The following is a 14,932-nucleotide window of genomic DNA, read 5'->3' as shown; positions in this document are numbered from 1 at the left end:
TTACTCCTCGACCCCCTCCTAATGTGGTCGTTGTGGTGCTTCTTAGTGTATGTGGCTGCTGAAACTCTTATGTAGTATTATTGCAGAGTTTCAATAGTCTCATATGATAATTAAGTGCATCGACTTCTACTCTAGACGTGGGCTTGCCCTCAGGCTTCTCCCTGTTAGTCTTAGCCTTTTCCTTCAGGATAAATGCCGTTTCGCTTGTCCAAGCTTCGTTGGCCCAACCCTGAGCATAAAGTGAGAGAACTTAGGGCCTGTAGCCTTGCAGGTGGACCAAAGCAGATGATCAATGCATAAAAACCTGTGTAACCACAGATCCTATGACTATTCGGTTGTGTCCAGACACCTACGGTGTGCTCTCACTAGGAACGCTGCTTTGACTGAATTGTTCGCCGAGTCCGCGTATCTCTCAAATCGAGATTAGGTTATTCAGAATTTCATGCAAGACGTGCTTTCATGACTTTTAAGCAGTGCAGCCTGCCACGGGACAAAACCTCAGCTTGTCAGACGGGGTAGCGAGAACCTCGACATGCGAATGATTTATATTGATTTCGGAGGTCTCCTCGTATTCAGTGATTAATACAATCACTATCGATTGCAGCGTTCTCACATTAGGGTGCTGCGAGCCGGTACTGGCAGAGCCGTTGCAAACCGCCTCATGAGAAGGCACTGCATTGAGAGTGAACTGTTCCGCAGGATGGGACAGACCCATGGTAACCCCAGAATCCCCTGAATGGCATGAATTAGTGGAGATTCACTTGCTGAGTCCCATACCAATCTAAATCCCATGACACTCGATGAATCAGCTGCATGCGGAGACTCAGAGTTGATAGGTGGTATACTGGCAATGGGGGCCACTGATTCTTGGCAGCATAAAGTCCGTGGCCTCTTGTTTCAAGGTCATCAGTGCTTATTTCTGTAGCTCGATCTTGGGGTGCCTAGACAATGACCTTTTCTCATTATCTAGGTGTCAATTACCCCCTCCCTAATAGGGGTGATGCTTTCGTAGGTGGCCTGTAGTTCAGCGATTGAATATGGGTCTTCAGGCAAAGTCAATATGACTTTGATGCAAAAGGTCATTAGGGCTGGGGCAACAAAGCTTGCTGAGACCTTAGTGCTCAGTCGCGCCCTGGCCCTGATGGTCAATATAAACAAAGGCTTTCTAGGCTGCCCAAGCGAATGAACCACAAACTAAGCCAGAGGCATGCTCAGAGAGCGTCTCTAGACCCACCTCCACAGCACACTTTCCGACGACAGCTTACATACACTCTCACTTGGGAGTCATGCGGGTGGGCCGAGTAAATGCACAGGCCCGACGAGCCTTCGCAGGAGTAGGCCAGAAGGCCAACTTCTGCATTACGAAAACAGGGAACCTCTCGTGTAGGTGACCACAAATAAAATTAAAATGATGGAGATTGTGTATAAACTTTAAGTGCGCCCTCAAGATACACCTGTTAATTCCTTGTAGGAGATCGGGAACGCCTTGGTCACACAGAACCCGTCGCCCGAGAATGCTGCGAGTAACGTTCACCAACAAATTCTCCATGTAGGCCAAGATCTCAGCAAAAAAATCGTTTAGGTACTATATGGCTTACAAATTTAGAAGTAACTGTACACACAAGCTTTTGTACTAGTCAGTACCTAACAGTCATACAGCAGTGGTACACTTTTGGGGACATGGTCCTCAGGAAAATCACTCTTGCAGTGTATCAGTGTGAAATATGTCCAACCAAGTCCTTCTGCTGGCAAATTTCTAAATTCTCTAAATGGCGTAAGCTGTCATGTATCAGTTGAAACTTGATTCGCGAAACAAATCCAACTAAAAGCCCTCGAAACCCTTCAAAAAAGTAATGTAAATTCCCTTTGGATACATTTGCACATGTCATACGCGCTACAATTTTAGCTCTACATTTTTATCTCTGGGGCCTTATTTTTCTTGTGGGTCTTGGGGATCAACGTACTGCTTCTTGCGTGCCACGAATGAGGCCTGCTACTAGCGCAGGTCGTCTGCCTGGCATGAACGTGCACCGCACTATGGTGGGCACGTGATCTCTAGTTGTCTGGGGCATTTTGATTTACAGAGGGCTACTACGTGCAATTTTCCTGGCCTACTATTCCCCACCTAGTAAGAACTATTCAGATAGATGGTTAACACGTGCACCTTTCCGGGCGGGGACTTCAAAAGCCTTGGCAGTAGCCTCAAAACACTTACAATCTCGATGCCAGCGTGTTGAGCCGCTCTGCAGCTGCGTCTGGAGCGTAGAAGCACAGTTCGCCTTTAACAGTTGTCGCAGGTCCTGCCTAGCTCGCTCCAAAACTACCGCTCATGTCAGCTATCGCTGGTGGTCACGCTACGTGGCGCGCAAAATACTGCAGCACTGTATGCCATTGTAAAAACGATGGAAGCGCACCCCTTGTACAGATGGAAAAAAGCCTTACCCCAGTCGATCTTTCGACTGTCCCAATCCTCTGGAGTCCTTGTGAAGGCCATGGTTGCATGTGCAGCTCGAAACATCACTAAGAGAATGCAGCATAGCACTGGAAGTGGGACGAGATGCTGTTAATACCGCCCATATTCCCCGAATTTGAGCTCCTAGGATATTTGGACCTCACGCTAAGCCAGGTCAGTTTGCAACTGCAAATCTCCCCTTCTGTGCTAGATGTTCCTTCGAAGTTGTATTAGGTCTACCTTAAGGGGATATAATTATTAATAAAGCTACACTGAAATGCCTGGCACACTAGTCATATTTGACTAAGAATCAATAAGAAATTGTTTATAATTTCGTCTACTAGTTCATCTTTTCTTTTACAGGCCTGTTAGCTAGCTACAGCAAGATACAAGGATGTGTGAGTTCGCGATAGGTGCTATATGCAAATAGCTGAGACTGCTTTAAGTGCTTTGGGTGTGCAGCTGCGCTTACCTCAGCGGTCCATTTCCCGTCATGTTGCGATCTCTGAGGGATGCGGGCAGGGAATATGATGAGCCCTTTTGAAAAAAACAATAACATTTATCAATTGACCTTTATGCCTGAGTGAGTTGCGTCCCTATGAAATTCATCTATGGAGCATAACAATTAAATCTACAGAGCTCTAGGGTGCCCAATTCCGAAGGAAGATGCTGTCGTGCTCCAACATGTTTTGCCAAGCTTTGATTTTGCATGGACTGTTCACCGCGCAGAAAAGATGGATGTGTGACCCGCAAGCGGGTATTGGAGTGATTTGTCACACAAAGTGCGCTCCTGTTGACATAACATTTCATCTGAGATCCTCGTAGGGAGACAATCCACTCGAGTATCAGTGCAAGCTTGAATATTAAAGCTAGCAAATGGTTTCAAAAGGGTTTTACCTTCCCCTGCCTACACTTCTAAAAGTTTTAGAGGATGCGGGGGAGGGAGAGCTTGGGCTCGTGCTGCTGCACCCTCTATGTACTTCGATCATTCACAGCTAGTTTTACGTAGCACCAGCACAAACGCATACCATTGCGTACTTCAGTACTGAGCTAAAAGCGATATGCACAGAGTACGCGTAAGCGGGCGAGCAGAACAGTTAGTTGACTCTTAGTTAACTCGTAGGTAAACATCAGTACCGAGATGGGAAGTGTGTAAGTGTAGCTCAGCCGCTACACTTTACTCCAACGTATTTTAGGGACACGGCATTGTGTTGCAGTCCTGTACGCCTATACCAACTACATGTTAGACAACAAAAGGGCTTCCGCCATATCTTCACTCCTAAAACAGGCAGAAGCGCGGAAACAGTACAAGTGAGGAAGTGGACTGCGCATGAGCCGCTCCAGGAAAATCGACTTGAAGAATGACACACAATGAGCGAGGGATCAAATCGACACGGCCACAACGACGAGATGGATCGCGTCTATTGAAGCGCTGAATTGTGTGCATCACCTACTACAATAGCACAATAGAAAAACCAGGGTCTCAGGGAACCCTAAAATTCATGCATAAGCAACAAAAGCTGAGACTGCTCCTCTGCCAACCAGCCGTCTAATGTCTTCTCGGTGCTCCAAAAATACTTTAATCCAGCACCTATGCGCCTCCCTGATGATGCTTTGCCCCCATTCGAGTTGCGTGCCTGCGCGGCATTGACCGCGGGCTTTGATGACAGAGGGGTCTCTCAGCGTAAACCTGGGATGCAGGAGACCAACGAATTGATGAGTGTATTGTTGTCCAATGAACCCACTCAGCACAACGAAGGAAGTAAATCCAAGCGATAGGATTTTTTGAACTTTGAGTCACAAAGGCTGCAGAAGAGTTGTTACGCTTTCTCTGTCCTTCTTCACGGCAATTCGCAGTGGTCGCACTATGGCTAACTTGTAGGAGGGTTCACACAGGTAAGCCAGAACGCACTACCTTACGTTGGACCTTTTTCACTGATGATATTTCTGGGTATCTATAAAGCTCCGGCAATTAAGTAAAAATAATTGAATGTGACAAAGCTGGAGCGTGGGATGAAGTGGGCATATCAGCGCAGGCTGCTACTAATGACCTAGAGGCTATCGTGACCTTTTGCCTTCGGCATTCCATTGATAGACTTAATCGTCATGTCAGCCCAACTCTCCTCAGAAATCAGAGGCTTTTTGGAAACCTAGACTTCCAATGATTGTGCGCAATACGCTGCCGAAAATCGGGCATGACAATGCGTAATCCTCTGCAGCAAGACGCATCCTAGAACACCAGAGGGGCGTGAGAGCTGTTCCACTGGAGTGTCAGTTTCATCGTCACCCAAACGAACATGATCATGTGAGTTGCGCAAAAACGAGAAACATAACAAACCCATACGGAACACTCGCCCGATGCTCCAATGAGTTTTGAACCACAACAGGTTAGCCTAAACGTGGTAGCGTAGCATCTCATTCTTTCGCCATTCTGGAATTCGGCAATAGTGGCAGGTGCATGGGTGTCCAAAGCATATGATGGATTCAAGTTCTGTCAAATTGTGAATCATCACGGACTGAAGCGGTTGCTCTGCACAACAGTGAGGCGCTGCGGGGGAGGGAGAGGGCGGCGGCAACCATGGTGATCCTCTCTACATGTTTACTGTACAGTCATGCTGCAGGAGGCGCCCAAGCCAGCGGACAAATTTACGGTTATCAAAGTGTCAAGAGCTCTTTGAAAGGTGATCATAGACTATGGGACAATCTGGATAGTAAACGGAAGCCCATATAAGTATTGTGGTATTGAAGTACGTCTCATCGCACCCCGAAGAGCAATTTTTCCCTGCTGCAAGCCGCCGCCCGGCTCCAGTGATCAGAATCAGAAGAAATAATTTGGTGATTTAAAGAACTCAAGGCCTACTAGGAGAGAATGACACTCACCGCTAGGTTGCAAGCATCGTTTGCTAGCAAGACACTACTCTGATAAATAAGCCACGGTGACTCTCGGTAGAGATGAAAGGCGGCCCGTATGTGGTCTTTCTGCGGCATCAGCCTCGGCAGTTTAGGTGATGGCTACATTTTCTTGAGTTGTTTGATCAAAGTTGCAGCGATCAGAGCAAGCTCAGAAAAATGGTACTTCGGAAATAATAAGCAAACCCATGGTGCTTCGCATTGTCATTGCTGGTGGGCGAAGGTATAGACCACTCCTTGATAGCTGGAATTTTTGTCGGATCTGGCTCAATTCCTGATAGCGAATCATGAAAGTGTACAAAAACAGTCCTTCTCATGATTAAAAAGCAGTTTATTTTTTGTATGCCATTGCTCGTCCCACAACAGCTGGAGCGTACGCCGCACGTACTTGACGGACTCCTGAACGCTTCCGCCGGATACAAAGACGCCTCGCACAAAGACAACCATGCACCCCTCCCAGGTAAGCTCATGAACAAATCCGATAAAGTTGCTGCCGCCGTTCAGCTAGGGTATTAATAAGCTCAAACAACGCGCAAGTATATTCAAATTTGAAAAATTTGGGAATGTAAGTATGCAACGCCGCCCCCCATAAGCGAAAATGTGGATTTGTAAATAGGTGCCTGTGAATTCAATTGTCAAGAAGGCTGCTGACCCGCGCCTTGTGTAAAGCGATTCGCCGACATGAGCATTGGAACCTGCTGCTGTACGGTCGCCTTGTTCAGGGGTTTAACGTTTACGCACATGCGCCACCCTGCACTTTTTGGGTACCAACAGCAAGTTTCACTGCAGAGTGCTGGCTGATTCGTGCCTGATATAAGAATCATCTCTGTGCGGCTTAACGTCATCTGCATGCTTGGGAGGTTATCATAGCGCGGAACGCAGCCTGGGGCTGGCCTGGCGATTAGTGCAATAGGGTCGTCTGGATAGCCAGCAGGTTGTCAGCCTAATCTCCGCAGGCTGACCACTTCACTTGCATAAATACAGCCATTACTGCAGTGCTTCGCGTTTTGAAAAACATACCGTATGCTGGCAGCTCGGCATCATGCAGCACATCCGCGAACTTCTTACGCTGTACCCATTCTTGCTGCTTCCCGGTGGAGACTTGCATTTTGTATTTCCTGTAATGTGGCCAGTCTCAGGTTTACTAAGGCAGGATGCACTCTCAGAATCGTCTTCGCTTAGCTGCTGATTAGCCCACATGACAATCTGTCTCGTTTGGTCGAGCACGGACTAAACTCGCACAGCATAGATGGGATAAACCTTGATGAGGAGACGACAAGCTTCTTCTTTATGGGTATGCGCGGCTCACTATCCTCTGCAGCGTGCAGCTGTGGCCTTATGAACATCTTCCATTGGGGCACCTAAAGTGTACTTCAGATTACATCGTGCTGCACGCCTCCAACGTGAAGGTGGCGGATCATGCTGATAATGCATAATTACATACTAAAGTAGCATACAACATTATTCTTACTGCCAATACTTGCATCACCCCCCCGTCAGCAAGGCTAAAGTTTTACAGGCTAACCAGCACCTAATCACTTTTTGCTGCAGTATTTATCCTAGAGTAAGGTATAGCGTACATTAATTTTAAGTCTGTTAATGTATCCTTATTGCAGATTACTGCCAAAGCGGTGTAATAATCAGTAGTGGTACGTGCCTGTGCATTAAAATCGGGTAAGTAGCTGTAAAGGCTGGAATTGCACAAAGGGAGCAATACCCAGCCCAACTGCCTCCTTTCCCTCATCTTGGGAGCTTCCATACAACAAACACAGGTGATGCTGGGAGATCTTGCATAAAAAGCTCAATAAGTTTGTACTAAGCTTGTACGGAGGCTGGCGTAAGGGGTATCCTTACAGATATCTTTGAGAGAGCGTTATATTTGGTAGCACTGCATAGACTGATAATGCAATTGCTTGCTTATCTACTCATTTCGAATGCAGTGGGGTGGCAGAATTTCATGTAGCACTTGTATGGTTTTGCCAAAATAATTTGGTGCCTTAATTTCTGGCCTCTTTAAGACTTTGTGGCTCCTGAAGAGATTTGGACTGACATCACAAATTGATTGTCGAAATGCCGGAGGTCATTCTAAGTCGTTTTGCAGACTGAGCTGACACGCCCATTCGATGCCGTGCTCCAGCTGTGTCACGGCTCCAGAAGTCGTTCAATAGTTTTTAGTCAATGTCCGAAGCTTCATAGATCCCCAAAAATATCATCAGCGAAGAAGGTGCAATGTAAGGTAGTGCGTTCTAGCTTACCTGTGTGACGCTCCTACACATTAGCCATAGTGCGACCACTGCGAATTACCCTGTAGAAGATGGACAGAGGAAGCGCAACAACCGCACTCTTCTGCATCCTTTGTGACTTGTAGTCCAAAAAATCATATTGCTTGGAGTTACCTCCTTCGTTGTGCTGAGAGGGTTCATAGGGCAACAGTACACTCGTTAATTCGTTGGTCTCCCGCGTCCCCGGTTTACGCTGAGGAACCATTCTTTAATCCAATTCTGGACCTGGTGGTCCGGGGTCAGAATACACCCTTAGCAGTAGAAATTCTAGAAGAAAACTGGCTGTTGCACGCAAATGTAGGTGCCTAGCCCAACAGATGCAAGCAACGCTAACCAGCGGTGGACTGCGTGTGTCCAGCCCACTACTTTGGTGCCGGTGAATCGACAGAATCACCACGCTCCACGAGCAGGAGACAAGACAAAGAAGCTCGCGGTCAGATTGCTAGGGCCATTTGCCATTGTCACACAAATCTGTGCTCATTCTTACTCCATCGATCTGACCGGAGTTTGGAGGTGCCACAGAACTATCAGTACTGGATCTCCAAAGAAGTTCCAAAACTCCACGAGTCATTCGCTACCATTGCCGCGCAGGCATGTTACTCGAATGGAGGTGAAGCACCCACAAGGAGGCGAATAGGTGCTGTGTGTAGGAATTTTGAGCGCCGTAAAAACAGTAGACGGGATTCTCTAGTGAAATGTGGTGGGGAGAGCCAAGTGTAGTGGTTGGCAAGGGAGCAGTCGCAGTATTTGTTGCCGGAGCAAAACCTTTCGGTTTAATGCACAAATCTAGCCGTCATCGACGGCTTTTCTTGCCGTTTTTGAGTAGCGTCATTCCCGAGCGCACACCCTGCCCAAATAAGCTAACTTCCTTCATAAGCATGATAGTTAATTGGCTATGATTGTTAGAGTATTCCCTACCCGTTAGTTCATTCAATGGCACTCGTAAATACTTTACCTGCATTCTCTCTGATACCTTTTTCGGGGCCTCTAAATCGACTTTGCAGCGTGTAGCGCCTGTATTCGCATGTAGAGATTGTTCTGCAAGGCACGGAGGCACTGTTAACCTGGTGTTTGAATTCCCTTTACAAGTTTTACATAGTCCGTGTTTCTCAGCAGGTGGCTCGCATGTTTCAGCGCTCCGACAACAGCGAGCCAACGCGCCGATGCGTTCGTGCTGGTTTGACCCTTTGTGGGTTTGGTTTAGTATTTGGCTTTTTGCCTATCTACTTAACTTTTCCTGCTGATGCCCGCTTTGGCCTATTCGCTAGCAGCGTTTTACCGGTTTCTCCGTCCCTAGGGAAAGGAAATAAGGCGGCTCTTCTGCCGCTGTGCTGCTGGCAGTTCGTCTAAACAAAGACGTATGCAACCTTAGCACGTATTTGTTGAGTAGGAAGGAAATATACAGCAGGCTAAGCTGTACTTGAAAATTTTCTCCCACCTAACTTGTATTACCTAAGAACTAGTAAAGATCTGACTAGTGGTGTGCCTGTTTGCATAGCCTGTTAATGCAGAGCTCTGCTGGCTTGATATAGCAATACAAAATTCCATGTTTTGGTGGGCTAGATGATATGTGCATTTAGCAGAGAACGCCGTGAGGGTGCCCACGCGCACCGTAGCTGTCCCTCTCCCCGCGCCTTGGGACCTAAAGGGGCACAGGAAAGTGGATGAGAGAGTTTATCTCTAAAAAAACTCAATACTTTTGATTAACTCCGTACTGATATTGGAGCTCGGTGTCTCCTTGGGCGACCTTTGATGGGGTTTCAGCTACACTTACTGCACAGGCCTACAGAGTACGAAGTTGTTGTATGAATGTGTCCCTGCACTGTTACCGATATAATTTAGGTGATGCTTAGCCAAAGGTCAACCAGAGAAAACAAGTGGATTATGATCTGGCCAAGTGCTGCATGGCCCACCACGTGTATCTTCTAGCGGACAGACGAACCACAGCAGGCGGTAGAACAACCCTACTGTGTCGACCATTGACACCGATCCGCGTAGATTTTTTAGTGTTAGTAATACAGTGATATGCAGGTTTTCCTTGCCCTAGCGGGATCCTGCCGACCCTGGAAGCGTCGCTAGCTCGATCTACGAGGGCTAAGCTACCAATGTTTCATATATTTGCTCATATGCTTTTTAAATATTGCGCCTAATGAGTCAAATCAGGTCTTTCAGGGAGAGTAAATCGGACTTGACTCTGTGCCTTGTGCCTTTGGACGATGGTGCTGCATGTGTTTGGCCGCGCCTACGTACAGATTTCTCCCTGGCACAGTACAGACTCGCGGAACGTATTATTTACTGCTGGGAAATTCCTCGTTTCGCTTGATCAGATGGGATGACTTCTATGAGTCCATAAGATGCTCCGCTTTGTGGCTCAGTCTTTCCCACAGAGTGGATAACTTCTCTGCCCCTGGTGATTGTGCTGGAATCAGGGCAGGCGGGCACTTGTAGGCGCTGCTCGGCATGCCATTTGCACGTCGTCCAGTATATTGTGAGTGAAACACCTTATTAGATTTCTGTATTCACGATGATGCAATAATACAACCAGGAATCGCTAATCGCCGGCAAGAGCCGGCAGCAAGGGCCAACGCAAGATTTCGGCTGTTTTTATGCAAATCATCCACTGAAGGGCGATTTTCGCTCACTGTTGCAGTGTTTTAAGAGTGTCAATCTTGATTTTTGATAAGTTGGTGGTTGCTGGCCTTCGGCTAGCATTAGTTGACATGGGGACCGGTTCTCAGGATCAAAGTATCAACTGGGGTTACCTGCCTTATGCAAAGAAACTATCTGCAGAAGCTCCTTCCTGCCAAATGGAACTACAAACCGCACTTTCCAATCGCGAACTGAGTATTCACAGATTTCAGGGTGCCACGAACACACGTTTCTCGGTGCCAGGGAGGCGATCCAGGACATCTCAATGCATGGCATCGTGCCCGTTGGTTGTCGGTACCACATTAGCTGGTCAGGACATTAGACGGCCATGTGTTTCAAGCAAAGGACTTGAAGATGCAGAAGCTCAAGAGAGCCCTGGGCGGTCCGTGGACCTTCAACATCCGGCGTACAGGCGCACTTTTAATACCATACCGTTTCATTGGGCAGTCAATGGCAGCTCCGCTGCTGAGGACGAGCCCCGAAGTCGTTCGGGGAAAAGTGATCTGGAAAGTATGGCAGAAGTTATTACAGATGAGCAAAAGGATGATCGCTTTAAGGCCGCTTCCCGTGCGGCAACTCGTGCGGCCTTCGCTAGAAAACAGCGCAGGTTTTGTTGCAGTACAGCATGCTGCCAAGATGCTGTGAAGGTACGGCGGCTATCAAAGAGTACTGATGTGGCTGGCTGTGAGACAGTGCGTACCTCTAGGTGCCAGGTGCTCAATTAGGTTCAACGAAGCAGCCACGCGCATCGGTTGGTACTGCAACACTGAAAATCCACCTTCGTGGGCCTGTAGAAAGTAAGAGGGGAGATCAATCCGTTGACTTATCCCTGGTTTCATGCTCTCAGGTGTTGGCTCGCGACGTGTGGGCTCGCGAAACTGCTTTTATCCTGAAGGAAGAGGCTGACTCAAGAAAGAGAGATTTATCCAGTATGCCCTACCTCTTTTAGACCAACACGCCACCTCATTCGCTCTTGTGGCTCGATGAGCTCTGAAAGAGCGTTGAGGTTGTTTCTTGCAAAGGAATAACTTTTTGAAAGCTTTCATAACTGAAGCTAGGGCAAGCAGCTAACTGTTAATGGGAGCAGATCGTATCGCACTACAGCATCGTGGTCCTGTTTGTCGTATACTGCTTCAGGCCGAGTGGAAGCAGATGTGTCAACCCCAAAAGCATCACATGTCATCTTGGCTGCTCAGCATAAGGGGTCGCGAGATAGCCTCACACTCTGCCCGCTGCGATTTACAGATCGATCAATGGAAGCAGAATTTGCATACAACCAAGAACGATCCGCTCGTTTTCGCAACGTTATGGCGGGTGCTACGGCTGCGACTCTCGTTGCGATCGACGTGGTACTTGCTGCAGTATTGTGGAATACAGGAATGTTCATGCATGACCCCGTGATCTTTGCCTCTTTTATGGTGTTCTTTTTACTCTGCACTTTTTTGTCTATAATGTACGCGATGTCATATCGTATTCCGTATCTCCGGAATTACCTGGAGTTTGCATCATACTTCATAGTAACATCTGCTGTAATCGCGCAGACTATTCTAGGGATCTGGTGGAAAACTGCGCTGTATAGCAAAGAGAACTATCTAAGGTTTGCTCCCTCCGTTAGCAAAAGTTTTGGCCTGGAGTATGATCCTGCTATTCCGGGTGATCGGATGAATTCCGTGGCTTACCATTTCGTCGTGCTTCTCAACGAGCTCTTCTTGGGTATCCTCTTCCAATCTACGTTGCTGCTCACATACATTCTCTTCGATGTTCTTACGCCAACCCGCTTCTTTATTGCATCAATACTACAGATTGTTAACACACTACTTGGAATAGTACCTTTTATTTTTGGCGCCATACAGATTCCGGAAACTTCCCTACCAAAGTAGGCTCCATCTTGCGAAAAAGTGCTTACGCTATTTGTGCCTGCACACACTTCGCAAGGTAGAACTTCTCGCGCTTATGTGGGCCGTGTTGTTTCACCCGTGGAAGAACGAACGAGGGTCAATAATTGTCGTTGCAAGCAGGGGATCATTCTTCGTCAGCTTGTAATCCTCGCTCAGTGGTTGTCAATAGGTAGCTTAGAGTGTTTTCAAGGAAATACTTGATTCATGCTTGTCTTACATACGCAGCATGGCATCGGTAGTGGGCATACTTTCGATTGCGGCTTCGGGGTTTGTGGGTTCATACCCCATGGAATTGCGGAGGCGAGGTCTTTTCTACGAATGGCTAGTAAGACATTTTCCTGGTCTGGAAACCCACCTAGTTATCTGTTAGCAAAAATACATAAGCTGTGTCGAACTCCCGAATTCTACTGAGGTATGTAGCAAACTGTGGCTGTGCTGGCATATGTATCTGCTTCAGTCAATGAAGCGTGCTGTTGCCAACCTACTGGATATTCGAAAGAGGGCGCAGAAGGCGGCGGGAAGCAGCAGTGCCCTTGACGATATTCGCTCCAACTGCACGAGGGTAAGCTGATCTCCTTGCCCTCGCTTTCTTTATGAGGGCAGTAAGGTTATACTATGGCTCCAGCGTCCGGTCCGGGGTGTTCTGCCATTGTGCCCTTCGCGTATCTCGGGGTTGCAAGGCCACAGCACTTTCGTCACTGATTGATGCTTCCTGGTGCAGCTTTCAGAAATTTTGGCAGACTTGAAACAGGGAGCTGGCAAATTTGACGTGGCAGCAGCCGTGTCTCAAGGGCTGACTCTGATACAAGAATGCTTATTCATCTTTGCAACTTGCAAGAACCTTTACATTACCAGCATTAATGAAGACCTGAAGGATGAAGTGAGTGGCCATGAGTTAGAAGCTATTGTTCGGAAATTTGTGCTCCCTCCTACGTAATAAGCGTCTGATGACCTCCAGTTTTGGAGGTCTGCCGCCTAGTACGGTATGTTGGAAGCAAATGTACAGACTCATTTGCTGACCTATGGAATTTCTGCGCCCCACTGTTCAGAGCTATATCAAAGCATTCAACCTGGGAAGGACTCAGACCCGGAACTTACTGAATGCCGACAGCGCTATTTCTAGCACGATTGGGAGGCAAAGCCGTTTGGGACCAGGCGGGGAGAAACTGGCTCCAGGTTCGGTAGTATAGAAGGCGCTACTGATCCATATGCGTATGCGTTGAATTTTTTGTTTATTAGATAGTTAATTGTGTACTGCAGTTTTGATTTTAGCAGTCACTACATGTTTGTCGTGTTGCAGTACCTTCTGACCTTCAATCACGCGCTGGGATGTTTCCACCCCCTGCATGTGATTTGGAGGCACGACATGTAAGTTTTGCAGCGTCCTGCAACTATCCAGCGTGCCATTCTTTCTTGTGGAAGGTTGCGCGGCCTTTTGTCGGAACGTAATGGGTACCTGCGGTTTCTACAAGGGCGGCAGGAACACGATGTGACACGATTTATCCGTTCTCGACTGCAGGGCCTATCGAGTCGTGTAGAAGGAATAAAGAATGAGGCTGAAGGCCTTCTGGCGTGCTAGTTTGTTCTCGCAGGCGGCATTGTTGCTTCCAATTGTAGGACTGGACTTGGGTTTCGACCCCCTAGAGGTATAATGCGCCGCCCTGGTAGTTTTGCACCTAAAGTGCAAGCGTTTACACAAACCGTTAAGGCGTGCTGCATTGTCTTGTTGCGTCCTGCCAATAAGTGATTTTATACCAACTCTTGTCGGCTATGACAGTCACATGTATTACACATTGGAAGAGTGCATGTACCAGTTGGCATGGCCTCGCTTTAATTACCATGCAAGACTTCACTTACGGTTGCTCGTATCCAACGAAAAAAGATAAGGAATGTGCTGGCTCATCCTGCCGGTGGGTGACAAAACCCGTATGAGAGTTTTATCCGAGGAATTAGTGCCGCACTTTGTGCATGGGTGAGCAGTTCGAGCGCGCCCACGCAAATGGAAGGTCGAGCGTTTTGCTGGACGCGGGGACCGCGCTTCTTGGACGTGTTGCATCGGACTGGGGCTGCGACGAACTGGTGCTCCGCAATTTCCTGGTGCAAATTGATAGTTTGTACCAAAATCAGCCTTACCACAACGCCAAACACGGAACTTTGGTAAGTGTTTTTTGCGTGTTCTCTTAACGTGTTTGAAAATTTCTTCTCTTGATACTTTCTAGACGCAACATACTGTTGTTAGTGCTGCCTCGGTGTATCGCGAAACCTAACCTCAGCTAAGCAGTAGAGCAGGATTCTAACTTCTAGGATCAGCAAGAAGCTGCATGTGCGACACGCTCACAGTCCATTGATCCGGAGTAGCAGCATGCCGAACTGCTTCAGTTATTGCTGTTTTTTTGCTCAGGTGGCCCATAGCATGAGTCTCCTGTGCAGAACTCTTGGGATATTTAGAGAGTCAGCTCAGGCACTAAACACGATTACACTTTATCGGTGATGGCATGTCTTTCCGGTCGGCTAGCATTCTGCAGAAATGGCCAAGCGGCATGGGATCTTATTTAAGAAACTTGCATTTTCCTTGATTGTTAACATTAGCAGTGGCCCATGAAAGCCGCTTTGAACGACTGTTGGAAAGAAGATTTTAGTTGCCTACTTCTTTCCACATTTGAGGATGAGTTTCTCTCAGGATGAACGCCCTCGGTGTTGGTGCTTGTCTTGTCGCGGCTTTATGTCATGATGTCGGGCAC

General features: G+C 47.6%; 1 protein-coding gene across 1 annotated transcript; it reads left to right on the top strand.

Moving 5' to 3' along the window:
- Nucleotides 1–10,364: 10,364 nt before the first annotated feature.
- On the top strand, nucleotides 10,365–14,927 carry LOC34623673 (the record flags this gene model as incomplete). The annotated part of the gene is made up of 12 exons (XM_026333975.1): nucleotides 10,365–10,985; nucleotides 11,141–11,222; nucleotides 11,431–12,169; nucleotides 12,417–12,516; nucleotides 12,649–12,753; nucleotides 12,913–13,071; nucleotides 13,241–13,367; nucleotides 13,492–13,559; nucleotides 13,784–13,837; nucleotides 14,172–14,348; nucleotides 14,593–14,642; nucleotides 14,872–14,927. Coding segments are annotated over exons 1-12 (2,338 nt in total), but the record flags the coding sequence as incomplete, so codon positions are not given.
- Between the last annotated feature and the right edge of the window lie 5 nt (nucleotides 14,928–14,932).

This window comes from Cyclospora cayetanensis, unplaced genomic scaffold (assembly GCF_002999335.1).
Source record: "Cyclospora cayetanensis isolate NF1_C8 unplaced genomic scaffold, CcayRef3 CcayRef3_contig_330, whole genome shotgun sequence".
Taxonomy (NCBI): Eukaryota; Apicomplexa; class Conoidasida; order Eucoccidiorida; family Eimeriidae; genus Cyclospora; species Cyclospora cayetanensis.
Note: the sequence above shows the minus strand (reverse complement) of the source record. Positions and strands in the feature narration are given on the sequence as shown.